General features: G+C 39.3%; 1 protein-coding gene across 1 annotated transcript in view; it reads left to right on the forward strand.

The window, feature by feature from the left end:
- LVRN (laeverin) overlaps positions 1-15,012 on the forward strand; it is a 38,162-nt gene extending 23,150 nt beyond the window's left edge. Inside the window, exons 12-20 of the mRNA XM_086479790.1 lie at positions 1,210-1,349; positions 2,864-2,919; positions 4,209-4,362; positions 5,285-5,379; positions 6,094-6,201; positions 9,742-9,912; positions 11,977-12,117; positions 13,331-13,406; positions 14,866-15,012. Coding sequence (XP_086335916.1) covers positions 1,210-1,349; positions 2,864-2,919; positions 4,209-4,362; positions 5,285-5,379; positions 6,094-6,201; positions 9,742-9,912; positions 11,977-12,117; positions 13,331-13,406; positions 14,866-15,012 — 1,088 coding nt within the window. The remainder of the gene's footprint in view (positions 1-1,209; positions 1,350-2,863; positions 2,920-4,208; positions 4,363-5,284; positions 5,380-6,093; positions 6,202-9,741; positions 9,913-11,976; positions 12,118-13,330; positions 13,407-14,865) is intronic.
- Positions 15,013-18,262: the final 3,250 nt, after the last annotated feature.

Consider the following 18,262-nt stretch of genomic DNA (forward strand, 5'->3'; position numbering starts at 1 on the left):
CAGTGTTAAAAGCTGTTGTTTCAAGACTCCTCAGGCAGTGTCTACATACTTAGCTTCTGCCCATAGAATTGTGTTGGTCACCGTGCCTGAGTGAGATGTCCACTAGGAGGATCGTGCTGTTATGGTAGGACATGCTGCACTCAGCCTGAGGAGTGGAGGAGCATAGTTTTGCTATTTTAGCTGAACCATTTTAGATTCTTAATGCTCTTAATGATTAGCAGAGCATTGAACCAATATGCCATTACAGGGGAGGTACTGCTAGTGCCATATTCTAGGTACCTACACTGTTTTCAAATGATTAAGCCAGTGTCTGTTACGTGCCACTTTGCCATCTTATTTAACTTGTGAAGATGACTGAGAATCAATCCAGTAGAATTTGCTGTGACAAAACGTATTGAAGTTCAGTCTTCTATTGAAAGTAAAAGAGTGCTGGGTCTAGACTGCTCACCAATATTGATTTATTGTCTTAAGAGGGTTTGCCTTCTTGAATCAGGATGATCGTAGCCAGTTAAAGCAGCATTTGAATCCTCTTCTGATGAGGCAGCTTAGAGCCTTCAAGGCTGCACTGGCTCCTTCAGATATACTGTAGGCTATCAGGAGCAAGTAATCAGGCAAGCATACATGAAGTAGGTAGTAGTGAGATGAAATGGGACTGCAGAAGGAGGCCTTTAGTGAGTGATGTAGCTCAAAAGGACTACGGGACTATTTTATTTAACATAAAGTTTTTCAGTTACTTGTCTCTTGCTTAAACTTGGGTTTTTTGCTTTCCTCCATTTATGTGAATAGTCGTAGGTGGTCAGTTCTTCCATAAGCTGAGCATTGTGTTTTGGAGCAGTGCTAAGAGGAGCAGGTGTGCTTACCCTGCAGCAGGCATGTGAGAGTGTTGCTTATTGCTCCTCATCCAGCCTGTTTATTCTTGGATAACCTTTCTGAACTCTCCTAGCTGCCTGTGAGCTAAAGGGTAGGAGTGAAGTGGGTCTTCAGCATCCCCTTTGCCATCTCAAGGTGCTCAGTACTGAAGAGTCAGTTGCTTGTTGAAGTTCTACTGCGCAGAGCAGGGAAGCACCAAGCTTTTGGGGGTTCTCTTTGAGTCCAACCTCAAACTTGTGTCTCAGATTTCAGAGGAGCACCGAGTCCAGTGTTTATAAATGCAAGAGAATTTAGGAGTCCACAGAAAATAAAATGATGCATTTTAATGTCACTTTACAGAAGTGTTTCCTGAAATGCAAGTATCGGAGTCAGAATATGACTGGATCCTGCTAAATGTAAATTTAAGTGGGTACTACAGAGTGAACTATGATCAACTAAACTTAATAAGATTAGCACGCTTGCTTGAAAATGATCCAAAGGTAAGATTATATTTGTTTTCTCAAGCTTATATACAGACTCCGTGTATTTCTTCTTGCAGTTCTTATCAGTAATCACTCTAATGAAAACATGGAATAATGAGAAATTCACAAATCACATAAGAAGAAATGATCCACTGTTGCACCACTAGAGTCACTGTCAGCCTTCCATAGTGGAGGAGCAACAGGCCCAAACTGTTTCACATAAGCATGAAAACTAAATTTATGTGAGATGACATTCTGTCTTCAAAGTTGTCTTAACAGTTTGTGGTTCTTCCAGTCTCTTAAATTTGACTCAAATCGTTACCAGTATGGATGTGCGACTGAGCTTTATCTGCTGTTAGATAACCGTGGAGAAGGAAAGCTGGGAGGAAGCTGTGTTTCCACATTTCCTCAAACTGTAATACTTCTGCCAGTGAAATTTCAAAAAAATTAATCTGATTTGGGGTTTTTGATTGGGTTTGTTTGTTTTTTTTTGGTGGAGATTTTTCTTAGAAGACAAGTTCCAATCAGTTCTCCTCCAACTGTTTCAGTCCTGTATAGACACTGTTACACTGAGTAGATTTCATCCCACCTCTGACTTGACACAGCTTGGGCTGAAGGTGGAAGCGGTACAGAACAGCCTATACCTATGGCTGTATATGGGGTTGCATATAGTACTTAATGTTGCCTAACCCTAGAGTAAGCAGAGGCTCCAGTAGTAATGTCAGCTCGTTGGTTTTGGTAACAGCGAGAAAGTTTAAGTTTTCAGCATAACAGCAATCAGTCCAGTCAGATGACTTCTCCAGAAGGTCTGGACCTGAGGCCAATCAGACCACACAGTGTGGTTAAATCTTTCTACAGCACACTGGCTTCCTTTCTTCTAGGCTTTTTTCTTTCACAGCAGATCTGTAGCAAGAAATCAGGCATGTGATGACTTGGAGCTGGTTTTTGGCACCAGTCAGTGGGAAGGTTCCCTCGAGCAGCAGCCAAGCCAAAGTGCCATGTAAGCAGGCAGGAGACAAGGAGGAACCACCAGTCCTTGCAAGAGCAGGAGCTGTAGGCAAGGGCTCACCCATGGCTCTGTCTTGGTCATTTAATTCATGACAGTGCCAGACACTGTGCTTTGGACTAATCTGTATCTATTATGAACTGAATCCTCAAAAGGAAAAAGTGTACCAAACTGATACAACTAGGGTATTTTTAGGAAATGTAGTGTTTCCATATTTTAATTTTCGTTACCGCATGCAAATAAGAGGGGTCTTGAAATTTCATGCTTAAGGTACTGTTGCTGTTATTTCTATATATAAAAACATAGGTAGCTGTGTATTTGTATATTTTTATATATATAAGCATCCCTAAAAGCACATACATAATTTCAGCTTAAAATGCAGGATCCATTTTATGATGTTTTGTAGATTTTGGCTTAGAAAAAGTGTTAGTGACTTGTCTTACCCTTCTGAAACATAGTAAAACTTTTTTTTAAACTCTTAATGACATGTTTAGGTCTATTAACACCACATGAATGCTTTCTGCAGGCTATTCCTGCTGTCAGCAGGTTCCAGCTGATAAACGATGTTTTTGCATTGACACAGTAAGTATGTTTCAAATATGTCATAGAAAATTATTAAACTACATGATTGCATTCAACATTGCTACTTCTGCTTTGTTCATGCCTACCCATATGTGCCTCATGAGAACAACAGCTGTTTTGACTAAGTGGTAGGGGAGTTAAGTATTTAATCCATTCTTCTGTCATTGCTGAGTGATTTCTTTCAAAAATTCTTTCACATTTTGTTCCAGCTCTTAGGAAATATTTTAAATAATGACACTGTCATGAGTTTTTTATGAACTAACCTATATTTGTTGTTAACAGAAAAAAGATTCTGAATTAACATTCTAAATTTTCCTTAATTTATTCTGGGCTATCTCAGCTATGCTGTCCTGTGCCACTCAATACCTCTTTCATTTCCCTTGCTGATGGGCGACCTGATTGTTCATGTCTGTGGTGCTTGGGTGGTCAGCAGTACTGCAAGGAGCTGAAGAAGCCATACGTATGTCTGTGCCTCAAATGTACCAGAGATCCCAAAAGCATCAGACTCCTGTGATATGGGAACTCAGGGAGGAGGTAGCCAAAGCATACTGGCCCCTCTCAGAGCCTGCAGAGGTAGCTCTGAGAAGAAGTAAAAATTCACATTCCTCTTCTCATACAAATGTCTTTTCTCATGAGAGAGCTCAAAGCTAGTAATTAATAAGGAATATAACTGAGAAGTATAGAACTGTGCTTCTGCGTAAATATACTGGAGATGTTTCTGTTCTGGAGGAGAGGGGCTTGAATTAGAATTTGATTGGGAAAAAATTAATTCCATGCTAGGTCTACACTGAGGTATAGAAATGCCACATTGAAATTGTTAATTCAACAAATAGTGTGCATGTGAATGAAATGATTTGATTTTTACAATTATGTATTTTCCACAAAAGAACCTGAAAATATGTCGTTTAGCAATAGAAATACAAGTGTATTATAACTCAAAACAGTGGTCTTTTCCTTCATTTTGTTCTAGTGAGACTGACACATGTGTAAATGTGCCTATACTGTATCCTGCAGACACAAGCAGAATACGGTCTGCATACTGCCATGCTTACTGCCATGCCTGTGCTATTTGATAGTGGCACTGGGCTCTGTAATGAATGTTTTGAGGGTTCATCTCTTAAAACCACCTTTGTTTTACATTTATTTTATTTTTCCAGTGTCTCTTCTAGGTCACTCTCCATGCAATATCCTGATGTTCTATTGTCAGTTTGATAAATAAACAGACAATTGTGGTAGGTAATTCATATGAATAGGTATGCCCAAGCATAAGGTTTTTCATTTTCAAATAGGTTTGGATACATTCACATTGAAACAGCACTTGAACTAACAAAGTACCTTGCCAGAGAAGATGAACTCTTCATATGGAATGTGGTATTGTTAAACCTAGTACCTGAGAACTTGGAAGGTACTCTGAAGAACTATGAAGTATATCCACTTTTAAAGGTATCATCACCTTTTCTGTTAGTTAGCAAAGCTACTAGACCATTTAAATGAATCAGACTACAATGAATGCATTTTAAATGCTCAAGAATGCAATGATGACTATGATGGGTCATCGTTCTTGTCATTCCCTTTGCATGATTTTGTCAACTTTTTTTTATAAATAGGAGGAGGTACTTGTATATATTACTCAATGATAAATATCATTGAATCTTGAGCAATTCTTATTGTAAAGCAGAAATATACTCATATTCTATATATTAAACTTGATCCTATCTTAGTTTTTTTCTAAAACTGAGGATCTAGAAAATACAGCTATCAGTCAGTAGTAAATAGTAGTAAGTAACAGGAGTAAGACTGCTATGCGTAAAGGGCATATACTATGTATGTACTTTGTGGTTTGTACTGCCTTCCAGTTAATCTTCATGGAGAGAAAGAAGGAATTTGGTTTGGATACCAATGAGATGATTCTTTGCCATATTTGAGTGATCTGAGATGATGCTGTCTTATTTATTTCCTTGACTTCTGCTTGAAGAAGATTTCACTTTTGTTTAAAGTGCAAGCCCACACTAGTAGTTCTTTTAAGTTCTAAAAGTAAGGGTATATTTAAAATATGTGAGAAGAACAAAGTATTTCATATTGAGAAGTTGTTTTTCTGTCTTTTCCTCTGAGAATGAGCATTTGCTTTCTTTCATAATGAGTTCAAAGATCCTAGTGATGTGAAATGGTAGCTTCCCAATTTGAATGGATGTACAGGTGTGTTGAATTGTAGACCCAATTTATATACTTCATTTTAGTATGCTGTGTTGTCAAGGCATTAATAGTGGTAAATCTTTAGGATAAATCTGAGTAAGTAAAGAAAAATACAGTGAAATAAAAACTTGCATCTAAATTAAAGTAATTTTTCTTTCCCTTCTTTTAAAAGAAATACCTTTTAAAGAGAATGTTGCCAATATACCATTATTATGCAGGTTTTATTCGTCAAAATGTTGATGCTTTGGAAGATGACTATTTTGCTCAGTAAGTATTCTGATTTTCTCAGAAGTTTGTTCTGATGTGATTGGATCTCATGCACTGCAGTTTGCCTCTGTAAATTTAAATACAACATACAGGAAAAATGCTCTAATTAATTTGAATGTAACTGAATTGTTACTTTTTTTTGTCCTATAAATGTGTGTTACTTATGATGACACCTCCAATGAAACTGTATCATGAAGATAGTTTGGGATATTTTCAGTGTATTTAGTAAGCATAAAAGATGACGGTTTAATGATCTGAGTGGTAGCTTTTGTTTATTGGAGAACAGGCTCAACAGGCTGCTGCTAGTTGGGGAAAAACTGACAGCAATGAACTTTGGATGTGATTTATGGATCAATCACTACAAACTTTAAAATACTTCATTTTACAAGGCCGCTGCAGCCACAGTCTTGAATGTCAGAGTGATTTGGACTAGATGCACTTAGTCTCTTAAAACTACCAAGAGGGATACAAACCGCACAAAAAACTAAGAAAAAAATATAGTACATGGGTAGCCTCAGTAATGTCCATGAACATTGATGTCAGGAGCCCATTATTGGTAGTTTAATTTTTTTGTTTGTTTAATTAAACCTCAACTGTTTCTAGTAGAGGTTCTCCTGGGTTAACAGCATCATGCTGAAACTGTGCTGGTCAAGCACAGTTCAAATACTCCAAATGTGGAATACATATCTTTTTGTATTTCGGTTTCCCTTCAAGAGTGTATTTGGAAAAACTTTTTGCAACAGCGTGCTGGCTGGGCCTCGAAGACTGTTTGAACCTGTGCTCTGAACTGTATGCTAAGTGGATGGACAACCCTGCGTACAAGTAAGAATGATAATGCGCTCTTAGAGGTGTGCATGTGTAAGTGAGGTGGAAAGTTAAAGGGCTCTTACACGGGGGGAGACAGAATGAGAAATGCTCCTGTACGCTGCTCTTCTTTCTTGACAGAATGTCAAAATTTAAGCCTAACTGTATCCTCCCCAACCCCCTCCTCTTCCTAAAATCCCAAGTTTATGGTGATTGCATAATCATTGCTTTTTACTTAGACTTTATAGGTTGGTGGATGCAGATTTTTGCAATGAAGACCAAAATCTGTTTATCCACATAACAGGTTAACCTGAGATTAGGTCTAATATCCCATATTGTCCAGTGTCTTTGCTGCGTTACAGCCTTAGGGTTATAATGTATACCAACTCAGTTTCTAAGCTTCTCTTAGCAATACTGAGTGAAGTGATGTTTGTATGATACAAGCATCTGCCCATGGTGAGCCCATCAAATTGCCTTGCGTGTTCTGTATTCACATAAAGAGGTGCTGGTAACAGCTGTCAGTTCTTATGCTCATATTGGAGCCTAGTGGTCAGGTCAGCTTTCTGGTCTGGGAGGATGGAATCTGGGCTCTACCAGGATCAGACTGTCTGTATTCAAGTATTATATTGTTAAAGAAAATTTACGATGTATTGAAATTCTTATTCTCTTTTCCTCTCTCTTTCTTTTGATGTCTTTCTATGCAATAGTCAAATAGTAGTGGCACTGGTGAGTGAATATTTGAAGTTTATTATTATTATTATTTGTTGTAGTAAATGTTTTGTTGTTACTTGTATCTCTGTTCATATATGTACTTGTACTTTTCTGATTGTGGTTTTTTAAATAGCTTCGTTCTCATGAAAACCAAATTGTGCTTTGCAGTTAAACTGAAAAGTTTAAATAGCCTGAATACATTCTGTTATGTTCCAGAGAGACTATGCTGACTATCCCACACTAAAACAACAATGCTATGATGAATTCTCAGGCTGTTTTCAAAATAGTCACCCTATCAATAATATTTGAAATATTTTTTTTCCTGGTGGAATACTACATACCTTATCTGAGTTAAAGAGCTGAAAAGTCTGTGAAATATATTAGCTGATCTGGTTTTGAATTAGGTGGAGAAGATTAATTTCACTGTCCTTCCTGGCACTGAGATAAGTTCAAAGGGACTTTACAGCCTCACACTTCATGTGGCTATAAATGTGGAAAAAATACAACTATGAATTTTATTAAGTGAAAAAAATGATCATGTTTTAAGGAAAAAATCCATAGGAGATAGGACACTTCTTAGGTTTCAAATGACAGATCACAGTACCTGTTCAGTTAAAGAGGAGGCTTTTCATATGCTAGATAGAAAAGGAAAAGGGCACAGTAAACTTTTGACTCATATTTCACAGACAGCACCCTTTAGATGCTCTTGTGTTCTCCATTCTGACAGCAAAATTCATAACAGCGCACTACAATTTGTAACTGCGACAGGTAGAACCCAGCAGGATTTTCAGATCTATGCAAGGGAGTAATGCTTTTCACTTTCAACTTTCAACTGAACATTTCCAGAAAGTTCCTGGCAGAACTTAAGTGGACTTGATACGGTGCATTTTTACATTTACAGCCAAGAGCTGTAATTCCCAGCCAGTTTCTCAGTTTTACTCTTTTTTGCTTATAGGAGTGAAGACGAGCTAGCTAAATTGTGGTGATGTTACTGACTTGTCTTCTTTTGAAAGAAGAAAATGAGTCTAGAGGGAGGGACAATGTTGCTGTACTTCTTAGTTATTTACTAAAGGTAACCATATACCTGCTGTTGCCCTCAAAAGATAAGAAATCACTATGTCGCTTCTACATTGGCTCCAGGAAAATGATATAAAATAATCTACCCTTCTTCCCAGAAGCTTTTTGTATCTTCCCCAAGATCCAGAAATGAGAGAATCCTGGCAGGCCAGTAATATCAAACCACACAACCACTCCCAGAAAAAATATCTGGATTAATAAGCCCTGCCACTCATCTAATAATTGGACTTCCTCTGTGAATTATACAACATGAGCCACTTCAGGGCCGCCATAGATGTCTCCAGCCAGTAGACCATTGTCCCGTAGTAGGCTACCAATACAGCCTGCCTTGGATGCTGAACATCAGAGCTGCAGCCAAATCATACACAGAGCTTGTCTGTTTGCTCTTCACCTACAACAACTTTACACTCAGCAACTTACATTTTCTTGAAGCTATTGGAACAGCTGCAGTAGCAAAATAAATAGCTGTATTTTAGACAAAGTGGCTTTACCCTGTTATAACCTTACTGTGGACTCTTTCTGCAGCCTTATGAAATGATTAAGCAAATTACTAGACCCTGTAACTCAAATAAGATCTGTTATAAAAAGATTCCTTGCAGCGCTGTTCCTTACCTTGACATAACCACTCTGTCTCAGTAAGCATCATTCTTAAATGCGTAAATGAATCCAAAACATTTTTGCAGTAAATATAAAACATGCCAACACTTTCTGTTACTATGCCTGTGAAGTCCTCCACTCACAATAGGATTATCAAAATCCCTGCATCTTGCGTTTACACTTCTTAACAAGTGATGACTGTCATATGAAACACCTGATACTCTCCCTCATTCCCAGTAGTCCTTCCTAGATTCCAGGATGGTCAACTGAAACTCAGAGGAATTTTTCTCAAATGATATTTAAATTTGAATTTTCTGCTTCCAGTTTTGGGCCTGAAGAATGGCTTTTGTGCCCAGAAACTTGTCTGTTTTTCCAACTCTATCTTCCAATCTAATGGAAGACAGATTTTACACCTCTACTTACAATCTTGGTCTTACGTAATGCTAGGCAGAATAACAGTATGCCATTGGGAAGTTAAACATTTCATTTGTAGCAATGGGAACTATTCTCCTACAGAGAATTAGTCCAAAATACCATTAATTTAAACAGTTTTCAGATAGCCTGCATAGTAGAATGCGTTGCTATCACTGGAAAGCGTTGACAATGTCTTAATGTCAGGGACACATCATTGCCACAGGAGAAATTTTCTGTTCAGCATTTGCACGTGAAGTGGAATATTACACTGATAATGCTTGCATATAGTTTCTGTTATGAAACTTGTCGCCCTGTTGAGGACACTTCACTGGGGTGGGAGTAATAGGAGGCTGCCTGCTGCATGGAGAAGTGTCCCTTCTGTTTCCATTTGTGCTGCACATGGCTCTTCCTGCTGGGTGCATTCACTGAAGAAACTTTGAAAAGGCTTGTCTGGGGTGATGCTTATATGCAGCCCTACACTCTTTAATGGTGTGATTCATGTCCTAGGCTGTGATGTGAAAGAGTAGCATTGACTGTTCTAAAAAACTTTTTTGGTTTGCCTTTAAACTGCATGCTTTTTAAATGTTTAAATCATGAATAAAGCAATCAAATTTCTTAGCTTTATTTAGATTGCTATTTTGTATTTCCTTTCTTGTGCATCTTTTAACTGTAAATAAACATTTGTTTTCAGTTATAGATTAACTACTGGTTTTGACTTTACAACAGTATGGTACCTTTTAATCATATTTCTCTTTGCAGAATTCCCTTTTTAATTAGAAGACCAGTCTGCTGCTATGGTGTTGCAGTGGGAAGTGATAAAGAATGGAATTTTGCATGGGAAATGTATAACCATACCAACTCTACAAAGGAAGATAAAGACATCCTGCTCTCTGCCATGAGCTGTGCCAAAGAGTCGTGGTTACTTTACAGGTGACCTTGATCAAAGTACATCTTTGTGTATGTAGAAGTAAAACATAAGAACACAAGTACTGTACTGGGCACAGCTGATAGAGGCTTGGCTGCCCCAGAAGTGTGTGTCTTATGGACCACTGGAAGAATCTTAAGAGTTTTCTTATGGAGAAAGTATGATAAACAGGGTAAACACAAATGATCCTTCTGTGGGTATAATATCCCAGATGGTGGTAATCACTGAGAAAGGGATTTACCAAGCTGGTAGCTAGCGTGTCATGTCCAACACTGGGTCTGTCTTCTGTCAGTGTATCTAGTGACCTTTTTGAACTAAAATTACACCTTCAGGTTTTATAGCAGACTATGGCAACACATCCCATAATATAATTGCACGTTGCATGCAAACATGCTTCCTTTTGGTTTGTTTTAAACAATTTTGTGTTATTTTCTAACTTGGAACCCATTGACTGCCCTTACACTCTGCACTGTAAGAAACAGTAATTACCATAATTTGCCTTGACATTTTTCACTGTCATTTATGATTTTCTATAATTTTCCCATACTCCTTCTACCCCTCTTATTTTGTTTCCAAGCTAAAGTGTCATTGTCTGTTTAGCCTCTCTGTGGAAGCTGAATCACCCAGGTTAAAGGCAAAAATCAAAACACTTACTAGCAAGCTGTTTGCCATTTGGAGTGCAGACACACTGGAAAGTTTCTTAATCATAGAATCAGAATACCCTGAGCTGCAAGGGATCCACGAAGATCTGTGAGTCTTAACACCTGACTCCATGTGGGGCAACCTAAGACATATATCTAAGAGTGTTAGCCAAGTGCTTCCAGAACACAGTTCCAGTTTGGAACACTCTATTTATTATCTTTCACTGGCATCCATATAAAATCTTTTCGCTTTATCAGTAAAAAGATGTTGAAGCTGAATTCTCTAATCTGTCATGTCCACATTACTTAAACTATTTGTCAAAGGACAGGAATTTGCCAGTGATGGCCTAAAGGATGATCATCCAAGAATTGGCATAAAGTCAATGGGTCTAAAGCTCTGAAAGTAGCAGAGATGTTTCTCCTGCCAGCCACTTGCTCTTGTGATGGCACTCATTTGAGAAGACAGAACAAGTATGCCTGAGAGGAAGGCAAGGTGGGTTGTGAAGAGATGTCCAATCAGCTATGCTGATTTTCTACCTAACCTATGGTCCTTTATTGACTTTGTCGTTGGCACAGGCTACTACTGGTCCCTAATAAGCCCAGGGAGTTGTGATAGCCTCCTTCTTCCCTGTGCCTTAGCTGATAAGCCAATCTATTTTTCTAAATGCCATCCTGAAAGTCTTCTGAGGTGAGGAAGGTCAAGCTGCGCTTTTCCTGGCCCTCAGTATATTTTGTCTGTTCTGTTAAGCATGGTGGTGGCATGCAAATGGGAGAAATCCAGCTCATCTACTCTAGGTGTAATGGGGCTACCTGCAAGACCCTTTAACAGTGCTCTTTGAAAGCAGGTGCATGCAAGGGGACACATTGAGGCAACAAAGAGAATAGTTTCTTAGTTTTTCAATATATTCAGGCACTCACTGCCACTGACATCATTGGCAGGTAGTTCCTAAAATACTTCTGAAATCATGCCTTAGCCCCCTTGTTGCTGGGTCTTGTTATAGGGGATCCTATAACAGGTCCCCTTTGCATTACAGAGTGTCTTGCTGATGGCTTACTCTCGACACTCCATCTGTGTCACAGCAAAGTGAGTCTCCAGAAACTGAGGAGCAGTTTTGCCCTTCCGCGTCACTGTCTGGTAGAAGCGATTGTCTCCGCACACAGAAAGGAAAAGCATATATATCCACCTGATGTGCTACACCCTTATTTTACTGAGAAGTGGAGAGTCAGTGAGCTAGAACAGGGGATTTCACCAACGCAAGGAAAAAAACCCAAGCTGAATACACAGCTCAGAGTGACACCAACTTTGGTATAACCTTGCACATTCTGGTAGTTGTTGAGATAGGAATTTTCCTGAACTGGATGATATTTTGAGATCATCACTGTTAAACAGAAAGTGATAGGTACAATTATTACCTTCTTTTCTAACAGATACTTGCAATATGGACTCAGCGATACTTTATTTTCTTCCAATTGTACTTCAGTCATCATCTTACATGTGGTGGCTAAGGACATTGGGCACCGTATAGCCTGGGAATTTGTTACGGAAAATTGGCCACTTTTAAGTGAAAGGTACAGTAAGCAGCCAGCTTTGGTTTCCCTTTATTTCTGTGTCTCTTTGGCTTCTTCCTTCATCTTTATGTTTGAGCTGTAACATCCAGGTGTAGATTTTCCTTCCGGAGGTGGCTTTTTGGTAATGACTGATGCAGTTCATTAAGTATGCAGAGCAGGGTTTTCAGAGGATTCAACTCTGATCAGGGCTTAATGTCAAAGAAGAGCTCATGTCAGACAGAATGCTTTAAAAATTTGTCCATTCATGACTGTTCCAGTGCTTTTAAGTGTTAAATTTCCTGGAAAATCTGACTCTAGAAATGGGTTTATCCACTAGCATTTCACAAGCATGGGTGTAAAATGCTGGAGTAAGATTGTAACCTCTTTCCCAAAGAGAGTATGGAGAGAGAGGGGATTGAAGCATACAGGTTTACAAGCACTGCAAGGACTAACTGCAGTATTATTCTCTGACTTAAGTCCTAACCCATCTCCAGCCTACCTGCACTGATGCAGGTAAACTGGCTCCAGCAAAGCAAGTATTTTGATGTGTGTTCGAAGACTGCCTCTCTCCTTGGAAATGGTGAAAAGCAGCAGGGCTGTGATAAGAGTACATTTCTGCTGCCTTTGGTGGCAGAGGAGTCTTATCAGGAACCAAGAATGGCAGCATAACCAAGACCAGCCATCTAGGAGCATTCAAATGTGTACCTTTATTGCTAGAAAAGGCAAGTTGTGAGAGATCTGTGTCACACCAACTTGTTCCCTTACAGAGTTTTTCTATATTCCATACTGATGAGAAATGTACTGGGAAACTGACCCATTGTTTTCAAACTAAAAGAATAGTGTGAGTGTTAATTTATAAGTCATCCTCAAGACACCAACAAAAATACCAAGTTGTTAAGATCATTATTGGTTAGCCTTTCTAGCTGAGTTTGGCTGTATGGGCTCACAAAGATGATCTGTTTTAAGCATAGAATCTACATTGCCAAAGCGGAAATACCAGGTCTCACTGGGAAATGAAAATGAAGGGAAATTAATGTTTCATCCTGCTCAAATGTCTAAATTGAACGTTAACAATATTTCTTTAAAAGGGGAAAAAGACTACAAAATTACGAACTTCGGCTTAGTTGATATTTCCAGCATGGTAAATAATAACTAAATATTGGGAGTATTTTGAAACGAGATGAAAGTTATTTGCTAACATGCTGTTTGAAGGACCTTTATCTCAATTTTACAGGTATGGAAAGGAATTATTACATGATATATTAAAAGTCATGGGAAGGTTTGTCAATACAGATGTACAGATCCAAGAGGTAAATCAGAGAAGCAATTAGTTTTAACTTTGTTGCCTATTGTTTTAACTTTATTTAAAGAAAATAATAGAATGTAATGCATAACGTTCCTGTGTTGAGACATTGAGAAAAATTATACTTCCTCCTTTGAGAAATAAACGTGTGAACAGCACCCACAGCCCTGCAGTCTGTGTGTGCAGCTGATTGTTAAGCATGGCATGAAAGTGAGCTTTTGTGCAGGGATGGATGTGGTCCTGCTCTGTGTGGCTGCAGTGTAAGAGGTTCCCTGCCCATGTGCCGAACAGATGGCCTACACACATGATACAGTTCTTTCCTTTTGACTGTGTGGCGGCCCAGATGAGCCCCTGAACAGTATTTTCTAATTGGGCTGCTGTACATCTGGAAAAAGGGGATGGGTTTTGGGAAACCTGCTGAAGGGTGGAAATCTGCTATAGGCTGTCTTATTTTATTCCCCACAATAATCCACATTAGTGCTTGTGACAAATTAATAACTATCACTGCTCGTTTCATACTCTTTTCTTCTTCTTTCACCTCTGGTCCAAGTCTACCCAGATTCTTTCCCAAAATATTTTTTTCTCAACAGCTCACCTTTTGTGCTGTCTGCATGTGATCCACATTTCTATGCCAGTCCCAAACCGCTAGTATCTGCCATTATAAGAAAAAAATTGCTTCCCTTTTTTGCTGTTGGTTGATGCATGCATACAGCAAGTAACTGAAAAGGGATACTTAATGAGGAGTGCAATTTGGAGAGGAGAGCCTAAAGTCAAAGAAATCTGCCTTCAACGTTGATGAACTACAAGTTTTTCACCTTTTGTTCTTTAGGGACAAGTTATCTTCCTGGGACGGCAAAAGCAATAGCACAGTGCCAGCCTTAAAATTAACCTTCAGTTTTGGAACTGAGTCCCAATAAGTATTTTCAAAGCTGTCTCATTTTCCTCTAAAATCTGTCATGCCATGATGTCTACAGGAAGTTTACCAAAAGTTGGGCTGCTGGCATGTTAGGTTGCTGGTTGTCATGCTGACATCCATCTCATTTCTCTTATTGTTTATTTTCAAGTTGTATATATGTTCTGCCCATATATTTCTTCGCTATTCTTCAGTCTTTTCTTGTCTTCTGCTCATTAGGCTGATGAGAAAGATTTCTTGTTCTGTGATTGTAGCACAGGCAGCACAAGAGGATTCTTCTACCCAAATAGTCGTGGACACTGTGTGGTACCACCAGTGCTAGTGAAGTTGTCTGCATGTGGAAGGATTATTAGAGGGATGGCAAAAGGGCACATTCCTGATGTGCAAGGAGCTTTCCCACTTCAGTGTAAATCAGTAAACTCTCCACATCCCCTCTTTAGTCTCTGCCATCTCCCCCTTTTCTGTGCACTTCTATTTAAAGCGTATGTCAGGTACACAGTTGCTTGCTGCAAGTAAAGTTATATGAACTAAGCTCATGTGTTTATTTCTTCAGTTGCAGGTTTTTTATAATGCTACACTGGAAGAGGATGAGAGAGTGTCTACTACTCTACTACTGGAGTTTACAAAAATTGAAAATACAGAAAGGAGAGAACTGCTAATCAAGGTTGCCAACTGGTTACAGAAAAATGTAGACGATTGACTTGGAAAACGATTTTCAGTATATTTTAGAGTATGATTCACTAGCATTTCAGTATTCATTTTAAGATGTAATTAAAGATAAAGCACATTTTTATGAGTGCTGTGGTTGTCTTCCCACTGGGAAGTCAGGCAAAAATAATTCACAAAGAAAAGAAAGATTCAGCAAAAGAAGCGAGAGATATAGTTTCACATTATATCTAAATTAATTTCATACTGGATGACTTGTTAGTAGCAATGTGTTGCTAATAATAATCTAATGTATAAATACAGTCCTAAATCCTTTGTTTTTTTCTGAATATCAGAATGAAAGGTGTGGTACAAGTTTGTTGCAAAAAGACACAAGGAAGCTGGAAAAGTTTTATATTCTGTTTCACTTATGATTTGTACTGTAACCTTGGGCAAGTTGTTTAATCTGTCTCACTCTACTTCTATATTTGTAAATTGCGAAGAGGACAATAATTTAGAACAGTACCATGAAACATAAACTTGAGAATGACTTCAGAGCTGTAAGGAGGAAAGAACTAAAGAAAACCTCAAATTTTAATTGTATTACTGCAATGCCTTGTCATTCAAACTTTGTTTTTCCTTGGCAGATATGTACTTAATGCATCTACATTCACATTTGTGTTTGATTAGGAACATGCTTTTGAAGAGATCCTCCCAGCTGTCTCTGGTTAGCATGCTTCAACCCCCAGGGCAGTCTTGGAGTGTGTGAACTGGATTCTTTTTGGACTAAGTTTTATCTAGATGATGAACTCCTGATATGCAACTGATAGACACCACCATATGAGGGTCATTTTGGCCATGGCACTAGAATGCAACGAGTCTAAACTAACCCCTCTGGAGCATCACCAAGTGTTTCCATTCTTACTGCACTGAGGTGCTCACTGATGTAGACATAGGGTTAATCATCTCGCTTACGCAGCATTTTGGAGGTGACAGATAGACAGAATTCCGTTCACTAGTATTAGCAAACCATATTAGCTTGTGGTTGAAGAAATATTGGATCTTCAGTCCATGCAGTTCATTTATTTGTGGGGTAACAATATTATGACAAAATTACTGTACAGGTGCTCAGGTTAACATAGAAAACAATGTTATATGGGAATGCAGGAAACCCAAGGAGTCAGAGTACTGCACCATGAGGAGACAAGGAATAAAAACCAGACTTGTTAATACAAAGAATTTTTCACTGATACCCTCTAAATACATCTAAGGAAAACATTGCCATGTTGGCTGCAATGAGTCTCCTCTGCTCCCCATGGCTGCAAAGAAAAATTGTCACTGTTTTGAGACTACCTGAGGATCCCTTTAGTGTATGGAAATTACCAGCTGGTGCAGCCAGGTTTGTGCTGGAATCATTTGACCTCTTTAGCATTTGATCTAGTTAAGGGTAGTGCCAAAGAAAATTGTGTGCAATCTTGATAGTCTTCATCAAGATGATCCAGACAGCAGAGGAAGTCATCAAGGCTGAGGGGTTTTGCTTCGGCATTTCGTGTGACTTCCATTAGTTAATCACTGTCTCTGCCTCATCAGATGGACTAAGCAAAGCTCAAGAAATCATTGTCACAGGATTTATAAACTAAACTTCTCGTAACAACATTTTACCCCTAAGCCCAGTAGGTCCAAACCATTTCCTTCCAACCATGAGTAATCACTCTTCCTTTCTAACTACTCTTCCTTATTATTCTTTTGTTACCTTTTTCTTCCTTCTACTGAACAAAATTCTTAATTAGAAATGCCAATATGTAAACAATTACTAAAACTATTTTAAATAAGAAGTTATTTTCAGATAATGGCTCCTGACTAATGTGTGCCTCTTGGCTGACATTCTGTACTGCAGAATAGCAGCACAGTTTTCATGGCAGAGTCATATGGTGAAGGTGATTGCTAGGCAAGCTGCCTGAGTAGGAGCAGATCTGAACTGCTTTCACTTCCAGAGTCCGCACATCTGCACTTGGTGGCATGTAACATCAACAGCTGCACAGTGGCAGTTCTTGCTGCTGTGGAGTACAAGTTGAGCACAGAGGTTTGGAGAGTGGCAACTGGGAGAGGCAGAAGGGAAGGAAAGGTGCATGGAGGAATCCAGGGCAAGTTGTGAAAGCTGCTTTATTGCAAAGGGAGTTGGGGTGAAAGGAAGTTTGTTGAAAATGAGTATGAGGACATGGATGGGACTTCAGGAAATGAGTTTTTACAGTACTTACACAGACTATGTATGTGTTAAGGGGCATGTAATTGTGAAGATGTGTGTGTATATGGGGCAGTTTCCAGTGAAAGGAGGTATGTTACTGATAGACAGGATGCATTTAGTAGACCCTGAGGGAAAAAAAAAAAAAGGTAGTTATGATGGGAAAAGACCAGCTTTTTGCCTTAAGTTTTGCTCTCTGCCCTGAGAGTGTGACTTCTACACTTGTTCTGGCTTTAGAGCATGCATGCATGACAGGACAGGAGACTCAGGGGAGATGGCAAGAATGGGGAAGAAATTGTTTAGGGGAAGGAGTAAAGGAGAACTGGGACCTCAGGAAGAGGTTGAGTGGTTACTCGTGGTTGGAAGGAAATGGTTTGGACCTACTAGGCTCAGGGGTAAAATGTTGTTATGGGAAGTTTAGTCCTGAATAGTTGGGAAGGGAAGATGAAAAGAGGTGAGAGGACCAGGGGTCCAAAGAGGAGAAAGGATGGAAAAACCAATGAGGGAAGCTACAGGAGCAAGGGAAAATCCAAGGAGAATGAGGAAAACAGGGTGAAGAGGGAGAAGTTCAGGCTTCTCTTTAGTGCATTGCTTGCCCCGCTTCCTTTCCCCAAAGAAACCCAAACTGAGGTATTTTGAAGGATTTTGTTGTATATTTTCAGATCCTGTGTAGTTTATCTTGAACAGGGCTGATATCCCCTTAGGTGTGTCCCAGCCCCAGCGTTGGTCACCAGCAGTTCCTCACCAGTGTCTCTGCCCTGGCATAAGTTGCCTACAGGCCTCAGTTGCCTTGGAGGAATCCTTCATCTGGCATCAAGTACCTTCTCCCAAGTGTGCATCTCCACCTTCCACGTGCCTCCTCCAGTTTGTTGCTTTCGTTTTCTCCTACCCCCGTGCTGCTCTTTCTTAAATATGTTTGAGCAGTGGTGCAACATATTCCCCTGATTGGCTGCAGTTTTAGTGTGCGATGAGCTGACTTTGTCCGTTTCTGAGCTCGCTGGACATGGCTGTTAGGGTACAGGGCAGTTCCTGGCTCACCAGCAGCCCTCGCTGCCTAAAGCCT

This window comes from Leptosomus discolor, chromosome Z (genome assembly GCF_034619465.1).
Source record: "Leptosomus discolor isolate bLepDis1 chromosome Z, bLepDis1.hap2, whole genome shotgun sequence".
NCBI classification, from domain to species: Eukaryota; Metazoa; Chordata; class Aves; order Leptosomiformes; family Leptosomidae; genus Leptosomus; species Leptosomus discolor.